This window comes from Haliaeetus leucocephalus, unplaced genomic scaffold (genome assembly GCF_000737465.1).
Source record: "Haliaeetus leucocephalus isolate CR32 unplaced genomic scaffold, Haliaeetus_leucocephalus-4.0 Scaffold598, whole genome shotgun sequence".
Lineage (NCBI taxonomy): Eukaryota > Metazoa > Chordata > Aves > Accipitriformes > Accipitridae > Haliaeetus > Haliaeetus leucocephalus.
In genome coordinates this window covers 6,421,529-6,440,293 of record NW_010973034.1, presented here as the reverse complement: position 1 = coordinate 6,440,293, position 18,765 = coordinate 6,421,529, and the positions used below count along the sequence as shown (strand labels likewise).

The 18,765-nt window shown below is 36.4% G+C and overlaps 1 protein-coding gene across 7 annotated transcripts in view; it reads right to left on the bottom strand.

The window, feature by feature from the left end:
- SSBP2 (single-stranded DNA binding protein 2) overlaps positions 1-18,765 on the bottom strand; it is a 168,489-nt gene that overhangs the window by 18,835 nt on the left and 130,889 nt on the right. For 5 of the 7 annotated variants that reach the window (XR_775054.1, XM_010578059.1, XM_010578064.1 and 2 more), the window contains 5 exons: positions 17,038-17,104; positions 16,779-16,849; positions 12,816-12,907; positions 6,555-6,603; positions 4,529-4,564 (listed from right to left, as the gene is read on the bottom strand). Coding sequence is in view for 6 of the 7 variants with exons in the window: in XM_010578059.1 (XP_010576361.1) it covers positions 4,529-4,564; positions 6,555-6,603; positions 12,816-12,907; positions 16,779-16,849; positions 17,038-17,104 (315 nt within the window). In the remaining variant the exon portion in view is untranslated. The remainder of the gene's footprint in view (positions 1-4,528; positions 4,565-6,554; positions 6,604-12,815; positions 12,908-16,778; positions 16,850-17,037; positions 17,105-18,765) is intronic. The other 2 variants (XM_010578061.1, XM_010578063.1) reach the window with 1 other exon arrangement.

The following is an 18,765-nucleotide window of genomic DNA, read 5'->3' as shown; positions in this document are numbered from 1 at the left end:
GTCAGTTAGCATGAAAGGAAGAAAATACCACAGTAAAACATGAACACAGTACAAATGAAAAAAAAAAAAAAAAAGTATTGTGAATGTCTATTCACATAGCTAGTGATAAGTTCATCACAGATTAAGACAAGGTAACTAGTGAGCAAGCTCTGGTACACACTTTTGATGTACGTGGGTATACAGACCCAAGAATATCCATTAGTCAATAACTCTGTGTCATGCTTTGAGTCAGACAAAAGAAATACTTGGAGCAGGGCTTAAGACAATTATATTTAATTCCCTCAGCCTACTTTTATTACCACTGTTTTTTCAGCTGGCATTTCTGTTTTGTTGTACTCTGTTCACAGTCAATGGTAGAGTAACCAAAGTTTACTAAGCACAAACCAAGGGGGTGTCCTATGGGGACAGAAAATCCTAATCACCTTAAGAAAGCTTTCTTTTTTAGGCAGACTTGGTATCTCGATGCCATAAGCATCTTAATTCTGTCCGTATAATATCCTACAATTTTTTAAAATAACATCTGTATACAAAATTTCTTCTCAAGTTAATGACGAATGGATGAAAAAAGTCAGGATAATGCTGGGTACACTTGCCTAGACTGCTAAATCAAAGATTAAAGAAAAAAACAACAAAAACCCCACAACTAAAAAAGCCCATCAAGGAACATTCATTTTCTTAGTTTCAGGTATTTCTGTGTTACAAATCTGTTTATGACTAAGAACTGCACACAAACTACTCTGGTTGTTAAACTGGCTTTTTAAGGCTCTTTAAGAATTTCTCAAAGAATTTTATTCTAAACATTCAAATAGTTTAGTAAGAACAGAACCATAACATCTTGCTTCCTGTGTTTGCAGATCCACTAATATTTCTAAGTAACATTAAAAACTACCAACTTCCAGTTTGGTAAAAATGTCTGTGTCGATAAATATTGACTTTCCATAATATAAAATACAGGGATTGCTAGCAACAGATTATTATTATTTTCGTTGCCATATGACTCACTATATTTTTATCTCTTTTGTTATATTTTAAAATAGCAGGTATACTGTTCCAGACAGGAATATTTTTTCAGTGGCACTGAATATGAAGGTTTGGTTGTTCCTGTCTGCTTACAAGGACATTGCTGACATTTGCTATAATTCACTGAGATTTTGGAAGGAGGCAGAGAAGCCTTGGGTTTAAAACAATAGACACTGTTTCTCAATGGCATACTTAAAATAACATTTCTTACAAAACATTTAGCAGTAATATACCAGCAAACACTATTTTCAGATGATCAAACTCAGTAACTTCTCAGCTTTCTGACTGATACCACTCCTCTGCAGGTTTGTACAAGTACCTGCAGAGGGAAGCATCTCTATCTGCCAGCCGGTGATCAACTCACCATTAATGGTAAATGAAACAGAAATCTTTTACTGAGAAGCAGCAGCACAGCCCTGCAGTCAGTCAACGTATACATAACTCTATGCCCTTATATGTAACCCCACCTACCTGTTCTTTATCTTGTGCTTCCCCTTGCTTGTGAACTAAGCAAAGTCAGCGAGTATCTTTTATAAAGTGTGCTGGAACAAACGCTTGCTCCACCATGAAACCCACATATCAGTTTATAAAAATCAAGGCATAATCACAACTTCATTTCACACTGCCAGCAGCCACATAGCTTTTTTCTCCTCCCAAATTACAATTGCATCAGAAATGAATGTGTTAGGATCGGGCTTGCCAAAACTGTCCGAAAGGCCTACTCAGCCCTCAGCAATGAGAAATTCCCACATTGCTGCTGCTGCAGAGCTACAGACTCCAAATTCAAAGGGACCATTGGATCACATATATGACCCTCTAGGCATCACAGGCTTTTTATGACTTTTTATCCACATACTTGTGCACTAAGCTCACTAACTTCAATGTTTTAGGTTTATATATATTTTTCAGCATCACACAAAGAGGTGTAGAAACCACTAAATGATCATTTATTAGAAAAGTTACTTACCTTCAATACTAAGTTTTGCATCTACTTTTAAATTTGCACTTACTCTCATTGTATGTTTTCTTCTCTTAAGAAAGCCTCTTGGTATCAACTACCTTCACTCTGAGAATATATTACTATGTAATGGAATTATTTCTCAAAAACTGTCTGATAAACTAACCAGATTAAGCTCTCAATGCCTGTAGTTCCAGATTACAAACCCCTTTGGCTAAAAAGCTGCTTTAAGAGCTCTCCAGCCCACACCTTGTCCCCAAACACATGCTCTCTTGGAAGCTACTGCCCCCCAGTTTTGCTTATTTAGCTGTTTGTATGGCTGGAGTTCATGCCTTCCTTTTCCAATATGTGGTGAGCCTTTCTGAATTAAGACTACTCTCAGCATCAGACAGGACATGCACTGTGCAAGCATTTATGCTGGCAGATTTCAACCCATGTCCCACCTCAGCCACTTCATCACTACCCTCTGCTAGCAGCAGCCTCAGCTCTGCTTGGAGCTCCCTCTGTGAGTGTCCTTCCACCTCTTTTGGGTCAGTTGAAGTGCTTCAGCAAGGACCTAGTTCTTTAATTGCTTCCATCAACTTCAGTTGTTTTGTATGAAGAGCGTCACTCATCCAAGGAACTCCAGTGGCAGACCTGAAGGAGTACTAACCTTCAGCAGAAGAGTGGGGACAAGGAATCAGGCAGCAACCTTTCTCACTAGCACAGCTGGAGTTCACAGAGCACATCTGACCAGAGGCTCAGGCATTTTCTCCAATACATCGATCTTTCATGTGTCTCATTCTTGCATCTCTGCACATCTTTTGATTTCCCTTCAATGTTGCCAGTTAGATGCAACATTCCAGCATCAGTCTCATCACTGTCACTGAAAGAGGTAAAATCACCTCTTTTCTCTTACTCCTCCTCTATCTATACATTGAAATATGGTGATGCCCTCTTTTGCTCAAGCCACTTATCCCGGCTGACCTTTGGCTTGATTGTTGGTTGATACCAACAGAGTCCGCTACTACAACCTGCACTTTACTTAGGTTTGCTTCTTTAAAATAATTTTCTATAGTATCTCCTTGTCTAGTTTCTCAGGACTTCATAGTTTTAAAAACCGAGAATATGAAGTCAAATATTCAAAAAAAATCTTCAAAATCTGCAACAATAACTCATCACTAGTGTTTAGGGCAAAAGCAACAAAACCTCTTCCCAACAGAGAGAAATTTATGAAGTTCTGCATTAAAACAACTGGTTTGGAGATCACCAGATTTGGACTGTTTCCAGTAAACATGTGGCAAAATGAGTACTACAGTTATAGACACTTATGAGAATCATAAACTTTTTCACAGCTAATCCTCTAAATATAGGACAAAAGAAACTGCCTTTGTCTAAACAAAACAAGCTCATCCTTGAACTCATCCTTCAGCTTTAGCTCTGCAGGATCATCTCTCTTACTAAGACTGAAAGTAAGAGAAACCTCTAAGCAGGACAAAGAGATGAAAAAACACCGTTATATTGTTCTCATGGCGAAAGACCTGCTATTTTCACATTCTGAAATAGCTTCAGGTTTTATGCTGGTTAAAGCCAATGCCCTGCAGTTTTCTAATCTTGAGGTGATAAAACATGAAATACCAAAAGAGAGGTCTACTGAAACCAGACCGACCAACAGAAATTTGGAATCCAACATATAATTCTCCCCTGTTATTCTGTCACACCAGTACTAAGCATGTGATAACAACAGATGAAATAATATGCTTTAGAAGAGTACATCAGAAGTACAAATAATCCAAGTACAACAGTAACAAGAACAATAAAAAGTCTAAAAGGATAAACAAAGTTAATCTCTTGGGATAGAGACACAAAAGAGCAGTATATACGCCAACAAAAACCAGTTTCTTGATAGGTAAAGTGTATTTGTTAAATTCCAGAGAGAAGGTTAGCATTTCAGGTTCTTTTGAATGACAGCTCAATGCTGGGCCTATTACAAAGTTTTAACTATTTTATTATAAAGTGCAGACTAAGAAAAAACAATGATACCAATTAATCCATAATAAATTAAGACAATGTCTGTGAAATGAAGACATAACAGACTATGGAGAAAAAAAGAATTTTCAAGTTTTCAGAAGGTAATTATACGAATAAAAATTTCCCTTAAAATGTTAGCTATAAGAACCCATTTGTGTATCTTTGGGGAGATAAAAGCTTGTTCTAACTCTTCAAATGCTTTTTTTTCTGAAGAAGTTCAGAAACTCATACTCAATATTGTGTTACTGAGAAAGCTGGGGGATTTTTGTCCTTTATTATTGAAGGCAATATATTGTATTGGTTATATAAATGTTTGCTGAAATAAAACAGCACTCAGGGCAATTTTGACCAGACTGATAATGATTCTAGTAATGACCATCAATAGACGCACCAGGCAGAAGAAAAACCCCTAAGTGCAGATCAGATGTACAGTTCTCAACCAATACACAAGGGTTCTTCCTAACATCTGGACAGCTATTTCTTTGCCTAAATAAAATGTAACATCTATTCTAATAAGCAAACATGCAGAAGTGTACTTACTACATAGTTCCCAGGAGACGCTGAAGAATAAGGTATCTGTAATATCAACAGAAACAAAATAATAATTTCTTCTGCAGTGAGATGGAGTCCATACATACATTTATGTACAGCTATAGGTTAATGCTTATTTGTTTAATTTATTTCAAAGACACAGTTAAGGATTACGGAAAAATACTATTGTTGTCAAAACAAACACCTCTTCTTTTCAACAACTTGTCATTGCAAGTATGTTCAAGTCCAAAACTAGCAATATAGACACAAACAAAATTTAATACCCAATATTTCAAATAAAGTATTTCCACTTAATATTACTGTGCCCTGGTAGCCACCCTAATGAAATTAATATGAATAATATAATTCACATATTTAAATGTCTGTAGGCTGAGGTCTGGTATCTGCTCTCCGTTGTTTCATAATAATTGAGGCATGCATTTTTAACAGCCAGAATCACTTTTTTAAGATACCAAGTTACAGGGTCTAGCACCAATCCAGTTCTTTCATCTACTACAAGAGTCTTCTTATTCTTATTGTGGGAGCTGCAGTAAAGTCTGTAAAGATCTGCAGTCTATAGTAAAAGGTTGAGCTATAAGATTATTAAGGTAATATGCTTTATAAGGTTTATAACCCTAAGGAGCACACACTTGCCTTTAAGTCAATAGGACTTCAGAGTCATCCCAAGCATGGACTGAATTTGTATGTTCTTATACATACTTAATCTTGATTAGAATCTTGACCACAAAAGGAAAGGCAACTCTTTTATATCTTTCATCCTAGAAGGTACTAATTTTATTTCTTTGCATTCTTCTTTTTTTTTTAAAAGGATGGTGTTCTATTTTCACTTCAAATTCAATTGTGGTAATTGTCACAGAGGATTTCTGGAGAAATCCAATCACCTGTGAATAATCTGGTTTTCTTCTTTATGATAGCCTTTGCAATTATTGTCTCTGAAGGAGCACAGACCAATGGTATTATAAGAGGATGGGATAAGAATTAAGCAACTGTACTGACAAAATACAAAATTATTTTGCAGGATAAGCATCTTACATGACTGTAGACAATTTGTCAGCCAACTCATTTTTATGAATACATCCATTAGTGGACTTCTCAATTTATTTCATAGAACGAATATATTTCAACTATCAGTTGAAAAATATCCTAACACCCATTTTAGTTGAGTACATGCAAAACAAAACTGAGGAAGAGTTTTAGCTCTTTTTTCCCCCCAATTGTCCTTGATAGAATTAAAAAAAATCAAAACTGAGAACAACAGAAAGAACTAGGCTAGTCTGTTAAGCCAGACCCATCTTGTTCAACTCTAAGTGCTAAAAAGGGATACATTTTTATACTAGTGGTGTATGACCACTGAATGAAAATGAAAACTTTACCTTTGTGTTCTGTAGAAATACCAGACACTGTTGTTCATGTGCGATGCCTCACTGACCTCCTCTTCCTTCAAGCTGCTATTAGACTACCTCATTTTGTAGCTGTTGCAATGAAATTCAATAGAGTGCACTGCTTTTTACAAAAAGCATATAAAAATGGCTGACGTCTTTCTTGCAAGCAACTGCTTTATGACTGCATATTCTATAGTTAGGAGCAGCAAATGGTGCTTTTGTTATGTAAAATATGTGAGCACACATTAAGCTGTATCTTAACAAGCTGTGATTTCTGTAGAGCTTGCTAGCCAGATAGTGTTGACCTAATTCATCTTATTGGCGCTAAAGGAAGCTAGAATTTACCATAAATATACCCCAGGATAACCTTTGTGTTATGGAAGTGCTGTAACTGATGTAAAGATGCAGAGCTGTTGTGTGATTATGAACAGAGCTGGATATTTGCAGGTCAAATTCAGATGTTCAGATGTGCTCCTCACTGTACCTGCTCTGCATTAGCATTACAGGGAAAAACATAAAGCATGCAGTATTCTATTCGTTGAATGAAGTAGATTTTTTTTTCCTACTGTATTGATGAGAAATACTTCCCTAAATATAAGATGATTTCTAATATATTTTAAATAATTACTTACAGAATTGGCATTGGTTGGGTTTGGCCAAGGTCTACCACCCCCAGGACCCCTGTAACAGAAGATGAAAGATGAGACACAGAACCACCTCTGTCTTCTGACCAGCTCTGAGGAAGCATATCAAAATAATCTGTTTCCAGAGTAAGGAAGGAGATGGCTTTTTTCAAATTAAAGTGTGTATAAACTATAACTAAACCAAGTTATAATGCTATAGCAAAATTTTCATCGTTGCACTACCATTACCATTTAATCAGTTTATGAGTTGATTAAAGATTATTTATTTATTATTACAACCTTGCCACTCACATTTAAGACACTTCAGTTCCTGACTCATTCTGGTACTTCTGTACTCTTCAGGACAGGATCTGCCAGAATAGCACCATAGAAGTCCTTCCCCAGTAGCCACGCTGTCAGAGGCTACAGTGGAGATGGCACAGTTCTGCATAGGTCCCAAACAGTTGCAAATTTATGAAGTGCCAGACATTCCCCTTTTAAATGGAAATGGAAAGATTTGAAAGACATTGCAAATTTGTGTCTCTTGAAGTGCTTTCCTTCTCTTCACAGAGGATTTAACTTTGTGTTACATAGGTGCAATATTTTAAAGTGGCACAGAAGTTTTGCAAAGTGTAAAAAACAAGTTCCCAAATTCTCTAAGTTCTCATGGGGGGCGATAACTTTTTAAAAAATATTTGGAGGAAGTATTACACATTCCACAGAAGTCTACTTAGAGTAGAGACAAAGACAGAAAGGTAATGAAATATAAGCCTAATTTCAGTCATTGAAACAGTACTCTTGCTTACATAATTAAGTACCTCCCTGAAGAACTGAGGATACATGGATCTAGAATACTGCAAGTATAGTAAGGTTTCATTAGTGAAAGTGATGCTAATATCTTATAAATGTTTTCTGGAAACCTATTTTTTAAAAGAACAAGCCACAGAAAATATGTTGCTATAACCTGCATCTGATAATAATAATAATAATAAATCTCATGTATTAAAAATTGAAAACATGCCATTTTATACATACACTTTAAACATACGCCTAGTTATGTATCTAAAACCACTTTGCTACTTCACTAAGGCTACATTATCTCCACAGAAGTCACAGAAATATGAAATTTATCATACAGCAGGGAAAATGGAAATTTCAGACTTTTCAGACATTCTTGTTACACTTGGCCCAAATGGTGTATGGACAATTAAGTGGCAGGTCCCTGGCAGGAGGGACAAGAGTGTTTCACAGGCAGAAGACCTGTTTGATAAAGCCAACTCTGATGAGACATCAGAGGGGTACTAAAAGCAGAAGGGAATGGGGAAAGGAGAAAAGGAAAAATCATCGAGATAGAGCACGTTTTTTTTCACAACTCTTGCTGTTATTTTAAGTTTCTCACTCTTAGCTGAGCTCAGAAAAATAGTTTGGCGGTTAGGCTTCGTCTTTTAACAGTCCTGAGGGAACTAAGCCATATGGGAGGTAAAATCTCCATGTTTACAGTCATAACATCTCAATAACCATAATTATTCCTGGGAGCATTAAGAACTTCTAGTTATTTATAAATAAGACAAAGTCACTTTTTGAAGACCCTGACAACTGAGAGGCAGAGCAGATGACAAAAGTTTAAATGGCATTTTGGCCTCATTAGCTTTAGAAAAGCAACATTAGCCACCACAACTTACCAGACATGGGGGAGTGATTTAAATACAGAGAAAAAAGCAGGCTTTATTAATGAGTTCAGGAAGTTTTCTATCTATTTTAAAGTCTTGCAAAACTAAAACCTATTAAGTAGATATGTTGCCCCAGGGATCTAATATTGCATCTTTTTCTTTTTATTACATTGTTGATGATACTATAAAGAAATTAGTTCAAACAATCAACTGAAATAAACCAAGTGAAAATTGATTTATTTCAGCTGACATTATTTTTGGATGGTTAGAAAACAGAATGTAGGTAAGGGTCTTTTCTGCCTTATTCATTGGGAGGAGAGGAGGCAAAGCAAGGAAATGGACTCACAGTACTCACTCACAATGCTCATGCTCCTCAGGTCAAATATTCAGCTATTTCTCCTCCACTAACAATTGCAAGGTGAAATATTAGGTGTTCTTTTTTTTTTTTTTCCTTTCCCCCAAAACTGTTCTTTTTCCTATGTACCATATTTGGTTTATTGTATTCTCCTTTTCACAGAAATCAGGAATACTTGTAACAACACTTGAAGTCTGGTTTCACCCCAAAACCCTGCACTTGTTTGTGTGACATTAAGTAACTCAAATACATCTAGCAAAAAGCATCAAATGGAAAATAGCTCTGACAACACTGCAGATTACTCTGAACTACAGAGATGGTAAAAAGCCAACTCAGATACATGATTGGATTAAGCCACAGCTACATGGAAGTTTAGACAGGCCATACAAGGAGACTGGGAAACTCACCTTCCATCTAAAGAGCTGCTGGAATTTGCAAATTTAATGGAAGCCATGGACAGCTCTAAGTATAGACTTAGAAAACACTGTAGCAGATTCTGCTGGAAAGCCATATGGGTTTTGTGGAGCCAAATGTTGTTAGCTTATGAAACACACAAAAAAAAGCTACCTGCAATTTTTTTCAGTGCAATGCAAGCAGGATTTTTGCCCTTTGTTAAATGTTTATTTTGAAAGCATCAACAGCCATAAAACATTTGAATGTATCAATTCCAAAATAGAGTAATTTATGAAGTATCTATTGCTATGAATATTTACACCTGCATTTTATCCTTAAAGTTAGTCCTACAGTGTTGATCCTAGTTCTTGAAAAAATAAAGTATGAAATTTCAGTTTCCAAAGGGGCAAATATATTCTATCAGGAAATCAAACAACTAGACACAAGTTTGTGAATTGAAGTTAAAAAACAAAATCACTTTTTTTTTCTTTTCAGGCATGACTGAGATATTCTTAGCACTTCAGACAGCACTACAGGTCACACGGGCTATTAAAAAGTGCCAGTGAAATGTAACGCTGCTCCCCGAGATTTGCCATTTTGTTCCAAAGAGGGCATTTTTCCACAAAAATAAAATCTTACTAAAAATGGCTACACCAATTTTCAGCTTAAAACCTTATATCTAAAATAGTTATTTTGTCGAATAACATGTATCAGCGGTTTCAAACAGTAATCTGATAGGCATTAGTTTTGATGGAGCACGCAGTTATTTAGCAGTACTACATTTGTGGAGGATATGCTCCTGCACTGAAATACTGTCTACGAGCTCTCGAGCTTGTTGTTACCATTTTTGACAATAAAGAACACTTTTTCATCCAGAAAAATGTAAAATTATATTTGGCAGATATTCTGCTCTTAACCAAAACAGCTTCCTTTCACACTTTCTGAGGAGAAAGAGCTGGATTTTAAATGGCAAGTGTTTTTGGAGAGTACATATTTTTATATTTTAACATGGCCAAAAATGCAAAAATATTGAATAGAACACTGAAAAATTTTCATGTAAGAAAAAGATATGGCTATATAAAGACAAATGTACGTTACTATAAGGTAATAGCCTTATGTATAGTTATCCTGTTTCCTAGAAATATAAGTACACTAAATGACTTACACTTATTTCTTAGCATTGTGCATTAGATAAATTGTAAGGGATAATACATAGAATGCTTTTAACACAGTTGGGTCCATCTATTGCCATCGCCCACAGGTTATCCTTGGATGCACTCTGACTAATCCTGAATGCTGGAATTGACCAGACAACAAGTCTTCACTAAAATTTTAATGTAAGGACAACTTTGACAGCAGTAACTTTACAGTAAGAAAAAAACCCTGATGTCCTAGAAATACAACTGAAAGAAACCCAGACAATATTAAGCCCTTTGTTCTCCTTTTGATCAGTATATGTCACTCCATTTGACAGAGGAAAAAAATACTCAGCTTGACAGTAAAAAAATTATTCATGTACTCAGGCACACAATAATGGAGCTCCTTACAACAGTCTGTAATTCAGCATGTAACACAGGTCAGGATATGCTATAGCATAACATTCCATTACTAGTAGTTTGGACTCTCTTATGTCTTTAAAGTGCATTGTAACAAGCAAAGGGACAGTATGAAGTCTTGTTCAAAACCAGGAAAGAGTATTCTGTTCCCACTTTCAGCTGAGCTGGAGTAAACATGAGTTTAGTAAGAAATGTAAAGGAGTGCAGTGTATGCCTGGTAAGACATGGAGACAGCTATGGTTACCTACTTCCTAATTATTGCTTCACACCTTGCTCTTCTCAGAAGATCATATACTGTATCAAAGTTCATGCATTTGCCAAGTAAAGGACGCCAGCCAATTCATGGTGTACCCTTCAAGAGGACATATAAGTTCAAAGGAAAATGTATTTCCCACATCACTGAACTAAAACATGATCTATGTATGTTTACTGGCCAACTCAAGACGAAATGTGCTTATTAAACGCTGCAATATAGGAAATGTTAGTATTTCAACCCATCTTCTCTCTTTCTGGCAGACCAGGGATTCTTTTTGTCATCCAGCAACCTGTTTTCTTATTTTTCCTATATGAACTCTAATTTATGTGGATAAGTAGCCTCAAAATATCTATCCTCAATTTTACTTCTACAACATTTTAATTTAGAAAGTTAATTTGCTTTTCTTAGAATTCAGTTGTCTGCTGAGGACAATCTCTGTAGTGCTTATATTACACTCACACTGAATTCCAAATACCTAAATATTTTTTCTACATCAATTTTATTTACGAAGTAGAAATGCCTACCCTTGGGAAGGTTCCTAGAATTCTCTTGAGCCCAATATATGATGTCTATGTTAGAGTAACACCCAATTTTACATTTGATTTTATTTGCCTCAAGAAATCCAGGTATGTCTGGAAACTGGAAGAAATTAAAGATATGGTGGATTAGATTTTTTTTAATGCTATTATCTATCTTAATACCACTTTTACTTTTTCAGGTTGGTAACTCTTTACTGGAAAAGAAAATTACCATCTTTCCTTTTTGTTTCCTATGAAAATAAGAGTAAAAATGGGTATCTATGATATAATGGTAACAAGAAAATAGAAATCTTCACTGTGTTTTCTGTGTCAATCTGGTGAAAACTCATGCTTGAAAGACAAAGGTGTGAAAGGAGTAAGAAAAGAACATGTTCTCTGCTTTAGGTTGTAAAATGATTCTAGTGTCTTGATAGCCGGACCACTGTACTGCCTTCTGTGACCACCCCAGGATCTGCAAAATGCTGGTTATGAAAAAATGTACTCACTTCAGTAGAGGTAGGGCCACGATACAGGAATGACTTGATAATCTCTGGTCTGTGGTATGTTAAAGGTAGCTACAGCAGCCCATTAAAATTAGTGAATCTCTTAGAGAAATCTAAACAATACAAGGAGCATCTTTTTTTTTTTTTTCCAGGCTTGCTAATCACATAAGCCACTCCAAGCACACAAAAGATTTATCTGAAGTGCAGAAGACTGCTCATGTTGGCCCACTTCCTGTGCTAAAATCCTCAGCTTAAATCTAGTCTAATCTAGATACACTAATTTTACATCTGAAACTTTTCTATGCACTTAGAAAGGGAGGTTGTCTACAGGTATAAAAGGCTCCCATGACTAAATCCATGCCTGGAATAAATCAGTATATCTTAACTGAACTCAGTCGATATCAATTTTTACAAATTATGATCCACTCCCAGAAGTACATACAAACACTGAAAACCTTACACTCATATCTGTGATACTCTTCTATCTGTTTAGAGTGGAAATAAATGTAGTTCTGGAAAGAAAAACAGCAACAGAGAGAGATCATCTACACTTCTTTCAAATATGTCTTTTTTTATAAATAGTTCCAGACAATGGTTTTATTTTGCTAAAATAAAGTACTTCTTTATTTTGCAGAAAAGAACCATGCTTGTACCATTCTTTACAAAATATTTAATCAGTAAAGTAAAAACATAAATGTAAATAATGCCATTTTTTAAAAAAAATTCATACAAGGATATATCAGTGACTATACTGACAAAATATTCCCAATATTTGAATTTTGACCTGTGAAAGAAACTGAGTATTTGTACAGACTTGTAGGGACAGCAAAGGTGCCTGTAAGAGATGCATACAGAAGAAGGAAACTGCTGAGGGTTCACTTTTTTAAATTGCAGTTGTTAGTCATCAAAGCATGTTACTTATCAAAGCATGTTCTCCTTGTCTTATGTACCCCAAATGTTACTTCTACAATGAAATAATGATTTTTCTAAATATTATAAGATTTTATTATTGTGCTTACATGTTCATTCCAGGCATCCCCGGGCCACCTAAAGCATTCAGTGGGGGTCTCATTGCACCTCCATAGTTCTGCAATGATAACCAAGGGTCAGACTACCACAAAACAAAAAAACAAAACCAAAGAGGAGGGGGAAAGAAAGGACAGCAGGTTAATGATATCCCTACATAACTGCTGACTGGATAGGCCAATGTAATTCATTCTTTCAGGAGTTTCCATTGTTGACTTAAAAAAATAATACTGTTAACCCCAAGGAGAAACAATTACAAACAACAGAAATAGACTAAGAATACTTAAAATGTCAACTGTTTCAGGAGGAATTATTTACACATATAGAGGTCAAGTCAACGGCCAGCAAGGGGCAGGTTTTACAATGTATTCAACTTTTATACCAAGGGAGCTCATTCAAAATCAGAAACCTGGACTTAGATTCTAAGATTTCTACATCATGGAATTTAAATAGAATTATTTTAATTAGATTTTGTTAGGATATCAACAAATGCTTGTATAAAATTATACCATATGATATCACTTCTATAACATACAGCATAAACATTACATTTCTCTTCTAATCAGTCAATTCTAATAAGTCTATGGTAACTAATATGAAAAGTTTTTAACAAGATAATGAATGTCATAGCGATGCCAACAAATGAACTGCCCAATGCCTATAAAATATGGGTTTATGCTCTGATATTATGACAAAAGTTTAACTGTACTATTTACATGAAAAACTAAATTATACCTATTTTTATTCAGAGGAATACAAGCAAAACAGTCTGTCTCACCTCACAATCATAATGCACTCCCTAATCTGTGTTAATCCTGCTACATTTTTCTGATATTTCAAAAGAATGGATAACAGTAAATTCTCTAAAATGAACAGCTGTGCTTTTTGGAAGGACGGGTGGAACAAAAAAGTGATTTACTTTAAAAAGATCTAGGTCATTGTTGCAGTCTACTTTCCAATAATAAAACTCATACACTCTATTTCATGTATAGTATATTACAAACTGCATAAACTACATGAGCAGGGCTTATGGCTGTTCTCTATATTGGTCTGATTCACAAAACCATGTAAACACGAAGTCATGAATACATGTGAGAGATCCAACAGTGATATTCAAAGTGCGGGTCTGGTGCTGTTTATGCCTTGACTGATATGACATATCAGTTATCCAGAACCGATCTAGAACCGATCTACAACTAGGAGAGGAGGTTCTGTTGCTGCAAACAAACCCCCCAAACTTAAAATTTTCTTCATTGTTAACAACGCTTAAAGTGTCCCATCTAAAGCTGGTTTGTAAGAATACACCCAGAGGCTGCAGATGCCCTCTTCCAGACCCAGCCATCTGAAGACAGTATTATCCACAGCTGCTGGTCATCAATCACTACTCACTCCTGCCTTTTTGTGTGCAGCTGGTAGACTGATTGGTGTGCATGCTCAGGCAAAAGTCAGCCAGATTAACTCAAACCGTCTGTTTAACCTAGGTTATCCTAGATGATTTTGCCTGAGCAACTCCTCTGTCAGAACTGCAGGGCAGTAACTGGTTGGTAGTCAAAGCAGCTGGGCACAGTAACATCCCCAGCTGGCACTACTGGATCTGGAAGAGAACACAGTCTGACTGTAACAAAACAGCAGTCCTGTATCTGTTTTATTTCATTTTTCCATCTTGATGTGGAGGGCAGAGCCATCTCCCTGTTTGTTATGTCGAGTAACTCCCCTCTTTATTTTAATTCAGGAATCATTTGTGTGGACTGGGGTTAAAGATCTTTATGGAATCCTGCAGGACTGGAAGAATCCTAATCCAATGTACTTCTAATTACTGCTAATTCTAATCAGATGTACTCCTTCATCCTAAAATAAGAGCGCTTTCATTAAGGCTACCAATAGATGTTCCTTCAGCTGCAGCTATGCTCTTTGCAGAAGTTAGTGCCCCAATTTGTTCCTTACAGCTTTTTACTCGAAGTCACCACCACTGTTCGTCTGGCAGTTGAGTTGTTCATACAAGTGCTCCCTAACATCAGGTGGCCAAAATGAGCCAGATTAGCGAAGACTTTTTTTCTTAAATATTTAAGATGACCTGATTATTTTTGACTAGAAAGCACTAGGGACCATGGGGGAGGCTCACCAGCAGATAGGAAGAACGGGGAGAAGTAGCAGTCACAGATTGGAGGTAGTGCCCTATTCATCTAGCTTAACTACAGCTTGAAAAAAGCCTGAACGTAATTCTTTGGAGCTTTTAATAGATTCAAGCATTTACAACCATCCACTTCTTTTTGTTTCATGGTATTTAGTTTGAAACAGTCTAGAATCATAAAATACAAAACTAAGGTAAATTTTTGAGAACTTGTAAGTTTTGAAGCATACACATACTATACTTGCTATACTGGACATAAACATTTCTGTATGAGCACATTAAGTGTTTTGGAAGTTGATTGCCTGTGCAGCAAGTAGCAGGGCCTCCCACTAAGGGCACACCCAAGACAACTTTACAGCACTGTAGCAAGAGAATGTTAAAAGTAGCTGTGAAAGATTCATCAAATTTGGTTGTAGAACTGCATTCTAAGAAGATACTAAATGCCAGATGCAAAGATAGATGATGATCCATTTATAGAAAAGATTGATTTGTGAACTTAAATTTTGCGTAGATTACGCATTTTTCCCCATTTTAGGAGGATGTTCAGCACAAGAAAGAAGAACCTTACAGAAACACTGGATTTTAAGAAGACAGCAAAAATGGAAAAATTATCCTTATAAAAACTGGCATGAGATTTGCCTGCTGTGTGACTAATGTTGCTGCATAAAGTATCAGCTCAATCTCATATGGCAGCATTGCAAAGCTCCTCTTTTTCCTCCAAAAGGCAAGTGGTAAATATACTTCAATGCTACAGAAAAAATAACAAATGTATTTAATAATGGTTTGTTGGTTACACAGCAGATATTGTGTAGAACTGCACAACTGGTTGCTACCAAGAAGACCCAAAATTGTAAAGACAGCTAGGAACAGATTTGAAAGGCAAAGCTATTTAATCATTTAAAATTCAGTTGCTATTCCAAGGAACAAAGAAGTCACTAGAGAGATTATCTGAAATGGGGAAGTAAAAATGCGAAGTGTGGGCACAACAAGCACACTGTAAAACAAAATAATGGCAACCCTGGTATGAAACACCACCACCTAAATTTTCTCTCACTGAGTGCACTGGCAAAATACAGAATAATCTTTCAGATTCATATTTCAGGTATGCATAAAAATTAGTTTGTTTTCTACCTTAGTTTTCTGTTGAAATGTAATACTGACAAATATCCACCCATATTTTCACACTTTTGAAGAAAGAGCCTATGAACAATTATGACCAGGTCAGCACCATGGAGAAGGCTGATTCTTGCAATCCAAGGTTGCTTTGCTCCTCAAAAACGGAGCTAGAGATGATTGTGATTGACAAGGGGGAGAAATGGCAGCATGAACTTCTCATTTTACATTAAAATCTCTCTAGCACTCACCAAAAATCTATATCAATAGTGGATAAAAGAAAAACTTTACAGAATTTTGAGGGGTATTTTTGGTACAAAGAGTTTGCCTAAGTATTAAACCTTTCCTCCTAAACAGCATCATCAATTAAGCTGGGAGGATGAGGAAACACCTACTCGGTCCTTGGTCTCCTTTACAAATATCAGCCTTTGATTACACCATCCATTGGCTGTAGGACGAACATAATGCTTCTGAAATAAGCAAGTTAACGGATTCCTCTTTTAATTTCAAATATTAATTAAAACGACTGATGTTTTCATTTTAGACTTTGTACACCTGCAACTCAGCATTAATTTTTGTAAAACAGAAAGTTTATTTTAAAATGTGATTAGAAGAACAAGTCCTCACCATCTTCAAGCTATGGAATGCCAAAGTAATATACTATAAAGTATAGGGCTATTAATAAAAATAAGTATCTATGTGTGGAAGGTACCTGTGGTCCTAAAGGAACCATTCCCCTTGGAGGAGTCATTCTCTGCATTGGCCCACCCATGTTTGGATGCCCTGCAAATAAAATCATGCAACTTAAAAAACTATGCAATACACAAGCATCTTCTAAAGTGACTTTAACAAATCATTCCTTTTTAATTAACAAAAAGCTTAAAAAGCTGCAGTCAGCTTTGAAACACAGAAAGAAAGACGCAAGTTTGGGAAGAAAGTACCTGAATGGTCCAAATAATTATTTCATTCACCTTGCTGCCGTGTTGGGTCCATCCCGCTAGGCAATAATGGCTGACTTCCTGGGACACCTCCAAGTGCCTGCAGGCATAGAAACCATATGTTAAAAGCATATAAAGCTTTGAAATTTATGTTAAAGACATAATGCAGATATTTTGTTTTTAATTCCCTGTTGTTTCTTCTCAGTCAAGAGTAATGTGGAAGAGTTAGCTTTCCTAAACACCCTAACTAAATGTCCTAAGTCCCTAACTAAACTAAAAGTCCTAAATGTCCTGCGACCCTGATATGCATTTGCATGGACCAAGTCTTGGACTTCTGTGGAATTATGTATAAAGAGTTTCCAAAATTTAATTGCCTAATTTGCCCTCCCCCCCTCCCCCCCATATTTCCTTCACTTCAGCTTACCTGTTATTTAACCTCCAAGCACTGCCTTTTTCCTGGGGACATGGCAATTTATTCAAAGCTTATATTGCTACCATTTTCCCTTTTAACCATTATTTTAAGAGGTCAGGATGCAGACACTGATACTCTCTAACAGTGAGCCATAACTGAGCCAACTGCACAGGATTCACAGGGTATGGTTAATTAGGGCTGTGACGTGGTGGACTTTTTGTCTTCCACTGTGCCTTACTCTTGAAGGGCATCAATCCCAAGATAAGCTTATTATTCAGCTATGGGAGATAACAACAGTCACAAAACTTGCTCCTAAATCTTGCCTTCAAGCATGAAGGTACACTGTGTTGTTACTTCACCTCTGGTCCAAATCAAACACATTGTTTTTATGTCCCCACATTTTAATCTGCCATTTGGATTTATAGTAACTGAATTAGGTTTAAGGCTAATTTCTTACCTATAGTTTAGTCAACTAGAAAAATGTTTTTATGAATGGATCTTTGTAGCTGATCCACTAGGCGCTATTCAGCATTTCAAAACAACTTTTTCACTAAAAATGTATCCAGAATGAGTAAATCTGTTACTATGAAAGAAAGCTATTCAGGCTTACAGGTACAGGTATTGCTTACTGTGGGAATGGCTAAGTTACTCTTGATGTGGAAATACTGTAGTAGTCTTGGATACATACAAAGGGGAACCTATCGCAAATATTACACAGTTTGTGTCCACAAGAGGTAGGAAATAAAAAATTATGATGCACGTTATTACCTCTAATGTAATACAGTCAAATGGTACTGCACTGCAAGTTTAATGGAATAAATAATCTGAGATGACATAATTTAAATCAGAGTTTTACATACGTGTATTTCAGTGGCTAGAAGTCTGGATGATACGTAAGAACGATACATGATGTGCATGGAGAAGTGTCAAATACTAGCAAAGCAGGAACTGGTCACTTCTGCCAGAGATGGCAGGTGACATACACAGACATAGAGGCATTTGCTGGTGTGAGCACACATGACCGAAGACTTAACTCATGCAGTCACTACACAGCACATCATTACATGAGGGACTACCAATTCCTTTCTAACACGTCATACCACTTTTCAAGAAAAACAAGTGTACCTGCACAGCACAATGCATTGCCAACAGCAAATACCCTTGTGGGGCTTGATCTCATAGGATGTGATCGAGTACTGAAGGCAACTTAGGGGCACTCATGTGACACTCGGTAGGTACTAACTTTCCTTGCTACAAAGCCTAGATCTAGCTCAGATAACTCTTACACAGCACCGCACTGTGCTGTGCGCACATGCCCTGTGTTACCCTTCCTTGCCTAAGAAACACAG